Below are 14,283 nucleotides of genomic sequence, written 5' to 3' on the forward strand. Positions count from 1 at the left end.
TTAGAACTTAATGACTTTGAACTAGGCGAAGATGAATTTGTCTTAGTGACCGCTCAGACAGCGGATTTAGAAATAAAGGAACAAAGCCTGTTGAATCAAGCATTTTTTTTTAATGATTTGTAAATATTATTGCAAATTTGACATTTAAAAATAAGTATTTTTGAGGTATTGCGACTTTCCGCATTTATTGAAGTTTTTTCAACATTGATTGATTAATTGTGTTTTAACATTTTTGCGCACCTATATTGAATTCATCGCTTTTTAGCAGCTCCTTTGACATTCAATAAATATACGTTTTGGGATGCTGCGAGGATAATGATTACAAAGTTTTCAAACAAAATATTGTTTATTGTTTGATGTTTATTCGTTGGATAACCATTTCAAGGTATTAACAACAAAACAATTAAATGCTTTTTGAAATATTATTTAAGATAATGTACGATGTGTAGTTCAGTTTCAAATGAGCCCTTTGTATTAAGGGAGTAATTATTACGTTGCAATATGAGTATGTCACTTAATATTTTCACAAAAGCCCCAGAATTTGTTTATAGCAGTGCTGAAATTTAGTACAGATAACATGTCAGAAGCCTCCTTTTCTCTTTAACGTTATTTACTTGTTAATCCTTTAATGAGTCTGCTTTGAGAAGATTTAAATTATAACAAAGCTTGTACATAGTAGGTATGTAAATGTCATTTTATTAAGCACTTATACTAATACGAGTATTTTTTAAACTAATTAATTATAACCATGTTTGTCAACATCTCCTTTTGTAGTTCCTACGTATGTGTTTAACATTGTGTTTTATGTTAACTTATGTACAATTTGTTATTAAAATATGAATAAGGAAAAATAAATAAAACAAACACTACTTTATTGCCCTCTAAAAGTAAAACTCAATTCACATTAACTCTGTTTTTTTTGTTATGTTTATTAAAATTTATTCAACAAACATGAAACAAAAATTTTCACAAGTAATATAATTTTTCCGGGAATGCAAATGTCATTAAATTATGCTCCAACTCGGAAGTTTGTTAAACTGTATTTGTTGTAAAACATAAATCTTGTTATCTATGATATATAAATTGTGTTTCACTAATGTAAAATATGTATATTATGAAAAAAAAAATAGATAAATTTGTGGATGTGTGTCTTCAAACATACGTTTATGTAATTTAGTTCAGTTTTCATATTTATGCACCATTTAGAATTACTGCAGTACTGAATAGTGGCATATTTTAGCTTTTAAACCTAGACATTTCAGAATAATAAACGTGGAAACGAATGCACGCTCACTACATGAAAACGATGTCGTTAATAGTCATTCGTAAAAACTTAGTATAAATGCTTGATGTCCTACATCCTTTGAATGTGTGTTAAACTCACTAGAAATGAATGCAGTTTGCTGTCAGTTATCAGATTCTGAAAAATTTTATTCAAATATTGCATACATCTAATAATTTTTAATTTTTTTGTTTTACTATTTATTACTTCATTTCTTATTTTTTTTAATGTGTTTGCTATTGTAAACACCTACTCCTTTTAACTTTCTAGAACTTGAATGTAAGTAAAAAGAACAATAGACACGAAGAACCAATAGTCCACATAAAAGGTGAGAATGAATGACTAAAGTTTGGGAAATTTCTCATTAAGAGGATCATTAGTCTTTGGTATATCTGTCTTTTAAGAGTGAATTTCAAATCGTTAAGTTTTGATAATAAATAAATCATTATTGTATACAGTGAGTGGCAAAATTATGAAATAATCTTATTAAAACTGAAAATATTTTGTTTTTGCAAAAATGCTCGAAGAGGTCTATTTTCTTTTTAAGAAATACACAATTTTCAACTTGATTTAAAGTTTTACCCTTTTTTATTTTTAGTCATTAGATACCCAAATAGTAAATCTTACATAAAGTTTTCGAAAAAAATTACTAAAAAAGTGAAATAATATCAACTAAAAACATACAATTTTAAACCAAGTTAAGAATTTATTACTTAAAAAGAAAATTGACTTGTTCGAGTATTTCTGTCAAAATATAATATTTTCAGTTTTAATAAATAAGATTATCCCATAATTTTGCCGCTCACTGTATATCTTAGACCTACTTTTATAATTATAGCAAATAAAAACTAGTTTTTTAGTTATTTAATGTTAACTGACGCTAACTAAACTTAAATTTAATTTTGCCTAGTCAAAATTAGAACTGACTAATAAACTAGTTTTTACTAAAAATACGTTACGGAAACTCGAACTCGCGCCCTAGAAAAAAAATTCAAGTAAAATAAGATATCAGAAACTTTAGGATACAGCTTCCTAGTTTCCTCTTCTAATAGCCTATAGCAAAGAAACTTGAAAAATTATTTTTTCAACAGAAATAAATAGAGTCAAAGTGCAAAATTTAAACTTCCATAACTTCGAAATTTTTATAGATACATTTTTTTAAACATTTTTTTCCTACGAGCATATACGAAACTAGATCATAACGCACAATTACATATGCGCGAAAATTGGCAATATCGTACTAGGTCGAAAACCTGTGCTATTTGTTTTCGCACTGTGTGTTAGAAATCTAACGCACAATTCACGCTCAAATGTTTTGTATTTTTTCATTTAACGTATTTTTTTTGTATCCATTATAAAAAATAAATCGTTATTCAACGTATTTTTGTATCCATTATAAAAAAATAAATCGTTATGAAAAAAAAAATATGTTCGTAAGAAAAAAATTATTTATTCGTAGGAAAAATAGTGTACAAAACTTGCAGGCTAACGCCTCGTGCGCAACTTACCCGCTTGTGCGTTATTTATCACTTTCCGTGCTCGTTATGTAATATACTATTTCATGTTCCTGGTATCTTATCTTATACATGACATTTTTCTCTAGGGCGCGAGTCCTGAAATTTTGACTTCTATTGAGCTCTACTATCACTTGTTCAAATATTTGCACTCACTTTAAAATCAATCTGTATGTTGTGACGTATTAATAAATGTGAGTTTCGTTGAAAATAGTTAAAATCATTTATCTAGTATCCGTTAAATTGCAAAATATTTAGTTTAGAGTTTGCTTAGCTGAAAGTCCGATCCAATTTCCAAGCGTAATAAAATCATGAAAACATTATAAGCTACACACGTGAGATGATATCGTCGGATAAGGTTTTGTTGAAATATTAAATTTTCGATTTTATTCTTTAGGGCGGATGATTACATTGGAAGTTGTGCAGAAAACATTCGAGTAGTAGAGAATCCGGCAATCTCAGTTTACTTATTTGCAGTAAGGATTGTCTTTCTCGCTCATCGAATTACGCAAAGCATAAATCATATTAAGGAACTTAATTCCGGCAACTGTTCTAATATTTTAAGCACACACGCCATTGTCGAGCTGGGCAATTCTGCCGATTCCCGAGATATCAGCTCATAGCTTGTTTACCCACTCGACTAGATCGCATTTTAATTTGCAGCTTAATAAAGCCGAGCGCTGGAATCCCAAGAATGTTGAGATTTTAAGGGGTTGGATTTTTGGTCTTAATAATATTTTAATACATACTCGTACGTTTCTTCTTGACTAGTCGAATCGTTTTATTATAAATGAGAAGAGGAAGTTTTTAGACCCGAAATAGTTGTTAACAGTATAACAAACTTCATTCGTTCGTGTATAAACTTACCAAGAATTCCAAGACGGAAATTTAGGGTAACCACAATGACGTGTCCGTAAGAAGCAAGAACGCTGCCGTCGTAGGGATGACCTGCGCCCCACTCGAAGCTTTCACCATGCACAAATACGAGAACGGCGTAAGGAGCCTCGAAGCCGCGGTTTCCTGAAAAGATCAGATGGTGTTAAGTGGTTGACTTTCACTATTTGCATTTCCAAGCTGCCAAGACACATTTCCACAAACTGTACTAAACAGGGTGTGTCAGATCTTTAAAAAATTCTATTTGGAAAAAAAATTGACAGTTGACATTTTTTTTGACAGTTGACATGTTTTTATGTCTATTTAATGATACTGATCGTCGTCTGCGTTGATTGACAGTAATTTATTGAAGTTAAGGAAGAGTCTTAAAACAAATACTTTTATAAAAATGCAATTTTAAGTAAGTTGTTTGAAGTGTCTACGGCTTCTAAACATTCTCCTAGTCGGTTGGTAAACGATAACAAAACATGTCGCATCGTTTGAGAGATGCTTTAATATCAAAGAGACAAGAGTAATAACAGCTATCGTGGATTCAGTTTAATTATTTTCAAAATTTGAAATCAAGAAATTGTTGCAATATGTATAATGGGTTCCGACAAAAAAAACAGAAATAACTCTTTCGTGAATAACTCTGTATATGTTTTTGTTATAATTATTTAGTAAAGATACAAAAATTTTGCCAATAAAAGCCTCAAATACAATTAAACGGGGTACCAATTTAGGATACAGCTTCTTTGTTTCCTCTTCTAATAGACTGTATCAAAAAAACTTGAAAAATGATTTTTTCAACAGAAATAATCAAAGAGTCAAAGTGCAAAATTTAAACTCTCATAACTTCGAAATTTTTATAGAAATTTTTAACATTTTTTCCATGTTCCTGGTATTTTACTTTACTATGGGGCGCAAGTTCTGACGCACTCTGTATAAATAAACAACTTTTTCTTCGTTTTTTATATTAGAAATTTGAAGTTTCTTTGTAACACAAACTTGGTTTCTTTAAATTAGCTAAACAGTTTTTCTGCATCTTAAATGTTAGCTGAATAATATAAATGCAAAGCCTGATGTAAAAACTTACTTCTAGAAACTTTCATTCTGAAAATACGAAAAGCTCATCAAACGGTTGAGTAAACTTTTATATTTATTGAACAACAATGAATAAAAGAATGCAAACTTTAAAATGGATTTAGAATTTTGGTTTAGTTTTATTTCTTGACACTGAGAACAGTTGTACATCTACGTAAAAAGACTTTGAAATTTTGTAGTCAAAAAATTGCATAATATTTTTATTATAAATTATTACATTCGGTTTTATATTAAAACAAATCGAAGAAACTTTGACTTTTGACTTATGCTGTTTCAAAGACTATTAATAGTTTCTTATTTTTTCACCATCTTGGAAAAAAGATCAATATTATACAGTGGGCGCCAAAATTATACAATAATCTTATTTATTAAAATTGAAAATATTTTGTTTGAACAAAAATGCTCGAATAAGTCAATTTTCTTTTAAAAAAATACAAAATTTTCAACGTGATTTAAAATTGTATGTTTGTTTCTTGTTGATATAATTTTACTTTTTAGATGCTTTTTTTTAGAAAACTTTATGTGTAATATTTAATATTTTGGTGATATCATTTCGACAATTAAAAGATCTATCGAAATGTCTAAAAAATTAGGGGTTTCCATTAAAAAAAAAATATCGATGACTTCATTACTCAAAAACCAAAAAGTATAAAATATTAAATAGACCAAATATTTTCAGTTTTAATAAGATTATTTCATAATTTTACCGCTCACTGTATACAGTAATGATTTATTTATTATCAAAACTTAACGATTCGAAATTCACCCTTGAAAGACAGATATTTTTAAATATCAAAGACTAATGATCTTCTTAATGAGAAATTTTCTAAACTTTAGTCATTCATTCATTCTCACCTTTTATTGGTTCTTCGTATTTATTCTTCTTTTTACTTACATTTTGCCGCTCACTATATTTTTTACAATTTCATTAATAAACAAATTACCCTTAAAATCCTGTAGAAATTTATCAGTATAATCACGCGCTTTTGGATCCCGCAATTTTGGGTTTACAAGCATTTTATGTTTGTCACAAATCATATATCATATCGAAACCAGAATTATAAACAAAAGCGATTGAAAATTTAAATCGCATTACAGGAAAATTATGTTTTAATTAGCTGCTTGCATTTGATAAATCTGTCCAGCACAAACTTCCTAAATAAATGAATTGTTTGACCAAAATTAAAAACTTTTTCTCATAACTTGTCATTTTTATTAAATTCTTGGTAAAAATTTTTAGAGGAAACGAGAGCGGCAGTTTGTTCTATCATTATTTTTCTTTCTTTGAAAAAGTAAAGCGCTTTTTAGATGCTAAAAGACAGTTTTTAGAATGCTTCCCTCAGAGTGGAAGTAGATACAAAATCAATGGTCTTAAATTCACCACAATGTGCGCTCTTTTCAACTGATAAATTTTATGTGTTTTTAATTTTGATAAAGTCCATAGTCAAGTTTTAACGTGGGGGTGTTTTTAAACTCAGGTGAAATTAGTTAGATTGTACTAAAAATAAATTATTGCTAAATAGGCTTAAGTTAGTGTAGACGGCAATCTTACAAGTTTGTTATTTAATTCTATTTCCTGGAAAATCTTAGTAAAAGCACAACACCACTGCCGTTTATAGTTATAGAAAAAACTGTATTGTATAAAACAACTTCTAAAACACTCCATCCGCCGCATTATCCTACAGAAGCACAGCCTGTACCATCGTTGTGTTATCGGACGATGTCAGCAACCTTAAGATGCTGTTCTTAAACGAGTCTCTGGAAAACATTACTTCTTTATGCAAGTTTCAGAAGATATCGAACCAAAACACAAAGTTGCCCAAAACATTCGAGACAAATTACTCATCTGTTGTTTTTTCTGAAGCTCTGCTTTACTTTTTTCAGAGAAAAACCGTCATAAAGCTCGCAACATTTATAATTTTTTACTGAATCCATTCAAGTAATGTCTCCGTAATAAATTCTTGATTTAATCATCCGTGTATGTGCTGATCTTTGTCTACCATCCCCACATAATGAACTCCTTCATTTAATCAGTCTGTTATAAAGCGTTGTCTTAGTCGGTTTTCGTATCGGATTAATGATTATCTGAAGAGATGACACAGCACATCTAAATGTTTCGGTCTCAGAGTTGCGTTCCAATAATCTCTATTTCAAGTCTTGTGTAATAATTTTGTTACAATATTTCACCACTGTGGAGTATGTCATGAATACAGATAACTTAATTTGCCATCGGCAAATGTTAATTTAATCATCTATAACGTAACTGTTTTTATCTAATAATGTAACATCCATTTCGCTTCATAGTGAAGCTTGAAACCAGTTTCAGAATTAACTCATTAACACCCTGCTAGCTATTATTAGAACATATCTACTTACGTTTGCCACCCTATTAGTAAATTAATCTCTTATCGCATGTCAGCTGAAAAATTAATTAAACACATTATCTTATTACTTTTTAAACTAAATGAAAAGAAAACGGTCAGGCAATCACAGAACGTAATCAATTCACGATTTTTATGTCATCACAGAAAGCTTAAAAAGTTTAATCGAATTTAAACTTTTCCGAGTAGTACAGGAAAAAGCCTTCTCTTTTGGAATAATTAACAACAACAAAATTAACCGAAGACTTGACCGCATACTGAAGCTTAGAAAAATCGTACACGTTCTCTAAATTTTCCATTAGCGTCATGAATATGCAAATGTAAATATGCCACCAAACGGCTTCAGGCATGTTGGAGTTTTAAATTCACTAGAATGCTGCCGTTGCAAATTTACTTTGTATTTGTCGGCTCTAACAAGGTTTCTCCCATCAACTAATAACGTATTGGAAACCAGATTCATTAGACGTTTTTAGATTAATTTTGTAAATATAGATATAACAAACGAAAATAGATGAACTCAACAACTATCATATCTCTAATGATCAAAAAACAAATTATTTGTTTCTTTTTATCGAATTTATTATTTTTAAATGTAAATTTCTTAAATTTCTCGGCAAATACAAGGGTTCCAAAATAGACAAACAAAAAGATTTAGCGAAAAACGAGTAATACATTCTGGAGCTCATTTTTTGAGGAAATAATATTGGTTAAAACCGCATTCCCGCTATCATCTTTTGTTTTTGACTTATTGACAAAAATTGACATTTTAGCGAAATCTTAAAAAAATCGTATCTTTGTTATTATAGAAGACACGTAGAATTTAATAATGTAGTTAAGAATTTTTTTCAGTTGTTTGTTTAGTTGTAATAAAATAAACTTGTATTTTTTTTAATGGGAATCATAGATGGCTGTCATTTTTAAAAAGTTTGTTTTTTTCTTATCTAAAAAATATATATACTCGTATTTGAAACAAATTATTATAATATATTTTTAGCAAAAAATTATCTTTGATTTTTGTTCGCAGTTGGCCATGAAAAAATGTTGCATCTTCAACTAAAAGGATTTAAACTATATTATTCAACCAGTGTCACTAATGAAAGAGTTTTCTAAGTAATATAAAATGAAAAAAATGCAAAATAAATCATAAATCAACTTATTGGCGACTAATAACATTTCTTTGTTTTTAAAGAAGCTAATATTACCATTGTAACTTCTAGTCATACATAGAGTATTGTAAAAAAAGCCGCTTTAATTCCCTAAAATATATTTTATATGACACAAAAATGACGATATGGCTATTCAAATACCCAAATTCCGTCTATGTGGAACGTTATTCTACTTCTATTAGGTCATAAAAAATGTTTTTTCTAATTGTGTTGACTGTTGACACATTTGTTTTTCCTATCTTTGGCGCTCGCATATTTGTTCAAAACTTCTAACGTATCGCATTTTTTTTAATTTTTATAATTTTATCTATTTGTTCATCTATTTTACAGTTTACAAAACTCTTATTGATTATTATTTACACAACTATTACACTAACTATTATCAAACAAAATATGTATTTCACTTTTTAAGTACAATTATAAAAAAATATTCTCTTACAAATACATATTTTTTAGATCAGAAAAAATAAGCTTTTCAAAATTGCCATAGCCGCCTATAATTTCCATTTAAAAAAATACAAATGTATCTTATTACGGCTAAACCAATAACTGAAAAAAATTGTTAAGTACATTATTAAATTCTTCGTAAAAAAGTGCCTATATAATGTCCTTATTTCAAATCCGTATCTTCTACAATAACGAAGATATGAATTTTTTTAGATTTCGCCAAACTGTCAACTTTTGTCTGTAAGTCGAAAACAAAAGACGATAGCGGGATGCGGTTTGAACCAATATTATTTTCTCCAAAAATGAGCCCCAGAATGTATCACTCGTTTTTGGCTAAACATCTTACAGCAATCTCTGTACAGCAATAAAAAATTTCTGCTCTAAAGTGTACATTATTTCACTCAAAAGGAATAAAATGCAAACTTGTCAAAATTTCCGCGGACATTTGATGTCAAAAATCAGGATTGCCATCTGAAGGACTTTAATCACTCACCGCCTACTCTAATTATTATTTTTTTTGATCGCACGGTAGTACGCCTATTTGATAGAAAGACTTTTTGATCGCGCTGTATTTATGTAGAATATAGCAAATTAATTATGCAAAATACAGCTTTATTGACGACACCTGGATGTTTATAGTCGAGATGGCAGTTTTGTGATATTAGAACACGTAAATAATATCGTTTTAATATCAACACGACGTAAACTTGTCGGATAAATTTAAATAAATGGCGAAATTTGTTTTCAGCAAATGAATTAGGCAGAAATGTAAAGCTTGAGGCAATAGGTAAAAAAAGAAATTTTCTGAACATGTAGTTTGTAACGCACGCTTCCAACATTTTACTGTCCGCTCAACCCAGAGCAGTTTCGAAAGTGTCATAAATATCTTTTAACGACGAGGGGTGGAGATTACTACCTTGCAGATAAGGAGGGTTCTGATCGATGACAGATAATGACAAACTGGCCAACCAGTTTTTTATTATAGGTCATCTGAGGCAATTAATTTACTATCAAGCTCTTTAGACTGCTATTTATTTTATTCGGAGATAAGTATAAAGAATTGCAACGTGACAAATGCGATATCAAGAATTCTAGTCCCTTGTGTTGGTTATTCTAGCGAAGGAAAGTCGACAACATTCCATGTATATCAAGTAGAACTCCGCTAGCCATTAGGAAAAATTGCATAAAGCTTTTTATAATGCGGCTAAGAGAGGGCGAATAAAGCGGAAGAGCAGATGGAGATAAGAACCCAGAGAGCTCTTTGTGACGACCAGCGACTGGCACATACTTGGTTTAGAGAACTATGCACGAAACACTTCTTGGTCATTTTGGCAAACTATCTGTTAACCGCAAATATGCAGGAAAATAAGCACAGAGCAACTAATAATAATTTGCAAATTTAAATTTAATTCGACAAGATTTGTTGTTTGGAGTTGAATTACTTATACTGGCGGTTCTGAAGAAAGAAATGGAAGATAATTTGGGCCTTCTAGACTTAATTTCCCGGGTAAAGAATAAATCTGAGATTTTACATTTGTCAGTGCGTTGCTTATAGAGGTTAGAAAATTACCATCATAAATAATGTGCAAGAAGTGCCTTTTGTAAAGGTGAATACATTACTGGTGCTAAGCTTCTTAATGTAAAATTATAATAAGTAAGACGGGGTTTGAGCTGAAAACTGGGCCATAACCATTTGCAGCATTTTATCGTTCTAGGTAATGGAAAACAAAAAGATCATTCTGTATTTCTGTGGAAATTAGACCACTCGCGTTTATTGGTTCTGATATAATATAAATTTAATACAGCGTGTTTTAAAATGATTTTCATCTAGTTGTCTATGAAATTTCCATGCAAAATAAAAATGCTTATTTAAAAAATATTGAATCTACAGTTTATTTTTTTTAATTTGCTGGTGGGGGTAGTGTGAATCAAGAACACGACATGACTTCCTTCTGTTTTTGACATTTGACATTTTCTGACATTTTGGTACTAAAGTCAAACATTAAAGCTTCTCCCTGGTATTAGGACTTTTAGAGGACTTGAATTACGATTATTATGATGATATAGAATGTATAAATATTAGCTTTAAATCAGTTTTCTCCATTAAAAATTAAATTACAAATATCCTACGTGACGATACGTCACTAGCTCTGAGTTACTTTAATCGCATTTGTTAAAGTGAGATAAATAATGTGACCGACCTTACGCAAAGACGTAGTGAGAGAGCAACAAGATTGTTTACAAATGTTGAAAAGAGATACTACTCGGGACGTCTTTCGAATTATTAATTGATCCACACGCATAAATAAAAAAACAAACTATAATTAACCTCACATGTTAACTTATTCCAATTGACTAGTAGTCACTGTAGACAGAACTATTTGATTTAAAAAGAAAAATTTACATGTAAACAAATTCTATACGCGACTACCTAGATGAAAATCATTTTAAAACACGCTGTATTTTTCAAAATTGCATTGAACAATTTCATGTTTTTTTACAATTGTCAAAGTGTTGTTAAGTTGGTAGAAGCGTCATATGGTGAATATCAGACATTATAAGACTATCAGCATTGAGTTTTTAATGACATTTAAAATATGTACAATTGCGGAATTAAAATTTCGGGCAGTCACTTTAAATACTGTCATCATGACCGACATTTGACAATTAAACTTTTTGTTGTTGTTAAAATTATTAATTAAACAATTTGTCTGTCTTAGGAAATTTATTAATTGAACTAAGTGTAATTAAATCATTGCTTTGATTTGCTGCCTACCAGTTATTATGCCACAAATCACTATATGTATTTGAAAGTAAATAAATGAGGTTATTAATGTAAAGGTTGTATTAGAGTTCACATTATGAAAATGACAATACTGCCCGAAATTTTAATTCCGCAACTGTACATATTCTATTCGACGATACCTCCGATACATACAGGTGCGCCAGAACTCGCGCCCCAGAGAAAAATGTAAGGTAAGATACCAGAAACATGGAAAAAATGATTAAAAAATTCTATCTATAAAAATTTCGAAGTTATAATTTTGAATTTTGATTCTATTTATTTCTGTTGGAAAAATAACTTTCCAAGTTTTTTTGCTACTGGCTATGAGAAGAGGAAACAAGGAAGTTGTATCCTAAATAGTAACTCTGTTTAATGTTATTTATGGCTTTTATAGGCAAAATTTTTGTACCTTTACTAATTAATTATAGAAAAACATATACAAGATCATCAGTATCATTAAATAGACATAAAAAAAATGTCAAATGTCAAAACGTAATAGTCCAAATTTTTTGACAGATAGAATTTTTTAAACATTTTTTTTCTGTTCCTGGTATCTTACTTGAAATTTTTCTCTGGGACGCGAGTTCTGACGCACCCTGTATAATATAACCTCAGTTACCTAGGGTAAAAGGGAGATACAGCTGGTTCATATGTGAATGTTTCAGGGTATATAGTAATTATTTTGATACTGGCAATTGCTTACAAAAAAGTAAATATAGATTATAGATGGAAATATTGTGCTGTTAACAAGGTTGAAAAATTAACTGGAGGAGAACTAGTAGGAATTAAAACGACTGTTATGCAACGTTTGTTTCGTCTATTAAACCATAGACATCATCAGGTTAACAATCCTTTTGAAAAATTACAATAATTAAGTAAGATCATGGCATCGACGTAATGTGCGGGAAGGTCAAACAATAAGTTATTGCATAACAGTCGTTTTAATTACCCTCCAGTTAATTTTTCAACCTTGTTACTAGGATTTGAGGACCTTATTTTCACAATATTGTACTGTTAATTCTTTTACATTTAATAGATATTACACTAGTTCTGTTTTATTATTACTGTTAATTTTTTTCTAAAATATTTTTAACCGGCGCATCCACCCTTTTTACACCAAATTTTCGTAATTGTAGGAAATTAAAAATCAGTCTATAAAAATTCATATTAATGCATTATACTGCGTTATTTAACAATAAAATTTAAATACAATTTAAAGCTTTCAGAGCAATGGGACAGCAATTTCACCCAACCTGCAATTTCTAAGATGATTACTTTGGTTTTTGTCATGCAAATATCTTGTAAAAGAGTCAATAAACATTGTTAGGGGAACAAATAATAAGTCACCTATTTACAAATTTGAGAGGAAAATGTTTGATGCACGCATTTATACGAGTTTACAAACGACTTCTTTCATTTGATAAATGCGAAAACAATTGCATATATTACACATGTGAATCACGGTGGTAAATGGGCAGATGTTACTAAAATGCATCGACTTGATCGGATTTCTCTCCGCTTTGTCTCATTCGTTCTAGGGTCTGATTTTTTTCACTTCTTTTTCTTACTCTGGCAACGACCGCACAGACAATAGCTCTTACTCTTACTTTCTCATTTGCACTTGTTCCAATGGCCGTTTTGGAACCAATTTCTGACGCGCTTGATTTCTTTTATACAATGACTAAAAGTGTGTGTATTGTTGATGTCTTGAAAATTACATTCCTTTTGTTTCCGACTTTTATTTAATCGGTGGAATGATTGACTTTTTGCAGAATTTGCTGTAAATGAATTTTTGTCTCCTTATTTGTGCATGACGTTGATGATGCTAAAAATATGTAGAGTTGTTATGTATGATAAATTGATCAGCATTGAAACCCTAATTTCTCTACAATCCGTCAGACTCGTGGCGGTTGTGACACCAAACAAGACACTTTCACACTGTGCATAAGGGCCAAACCAAATTGGACGCTAGATAATAAATTGAATTTTTCAACATTGAGTGACATGTTCTGAAGATACCTTACCTTTTACGATTTTCTAAACGAGATTTGAGAGAGCATTGAAATAAATACAGGGTGTTCCATTTTTATTGTTACAAATTTTAACAGGTGATAGAATATTCATTTTTAAGATAAAAGTTTCCTATGAACATGTATTGAAAAATAATATGTAAGGGGGCTACACTCTATGGGGGTCTTTTAATGGATTTTGTCCAATATTTCATAAACCATTTTAGATAAAATTACAAAATTTGGTACAGTTAATTTCTAAATGTCGAAATTTTTAATCAGGGGCATCCTGAATTGGGGGAGTTTGGGATAAAAAGTACTATAACTATTTTAGCTGAAGTTTCTTGTCACTTTGAAAAATAGAAATTCTAAATTCCATAGATTTTTTCAAAAAAAAAAGTTTCTTGCGTTTTTCCGATACAGCTTACCCATTTTGAGTCAAATCTTTTTAATATTTATGTTACACTTGTTTTGTTTTGTTTTTTACCAAAAAAAAATGGTCAAATTTGATCGAAAATCATATTATTTTCGCTTTTTTGAACGATTTAGCATGTTTTTAAGATAAAAACTAAAATTTTGAATAAGGTTTTATCGAGACAAGAAAAAAATTACGAAACTAAATCCAAAATGATGTTATTTTTCACTTTCTCAAGCGTTTAAGAAAGTTCTTCAGCCAGAAATGCAAGTTTTTTGCAAAATTTTGTCCAAACCAGTCGAAAAAT

At 29.9% G+C, this 14,283-nt stretch overlaps 1 protein-coding gene across 1 annotated transcript in view; it reads right to left on the reverse strand.

The window, feature by feature from the left end:
- The window catches only part of LOC123012411 (neuroligin-4, X-linked-like), a 76,025-nt gene that overhangs the window by 46,777 nt on the left and 14,965 nt on the right, over window positions 1-14,283 (reverse strand). Inside the window, exon 3 of the mRNA XM_044410299.1 lies at window positions 3,664-3,816. Within this exon, the coding sequence (XP_044266234.1) occupies window positions 3,664-3,816 (153 nt within the window). The remainder of the gene's footprint in view (window positions 1-3,663; window positions 3,817-14,283) is intronic.

Source organism: Tribolium madens, unplaced genomic scaffold (genome assembly GCF_015345945.1).
Source record: "Tribolium madens isolate multiple individuals breed KSU strain unplaced genomic scaffold, Tmad_KSU_1.1 Scaffold_96;HRSCAF=242;Tcas5.2_LG5, whole genome shotgun sequence".
In the NCBI taxonomy this organism is placed as follows: domain Eukaryota; kingdom Metazoa; phylum Arthropoda; class Insecta; order Coleoptera; family Tenebrionidae; genus Tribolium; species Tribolium madens.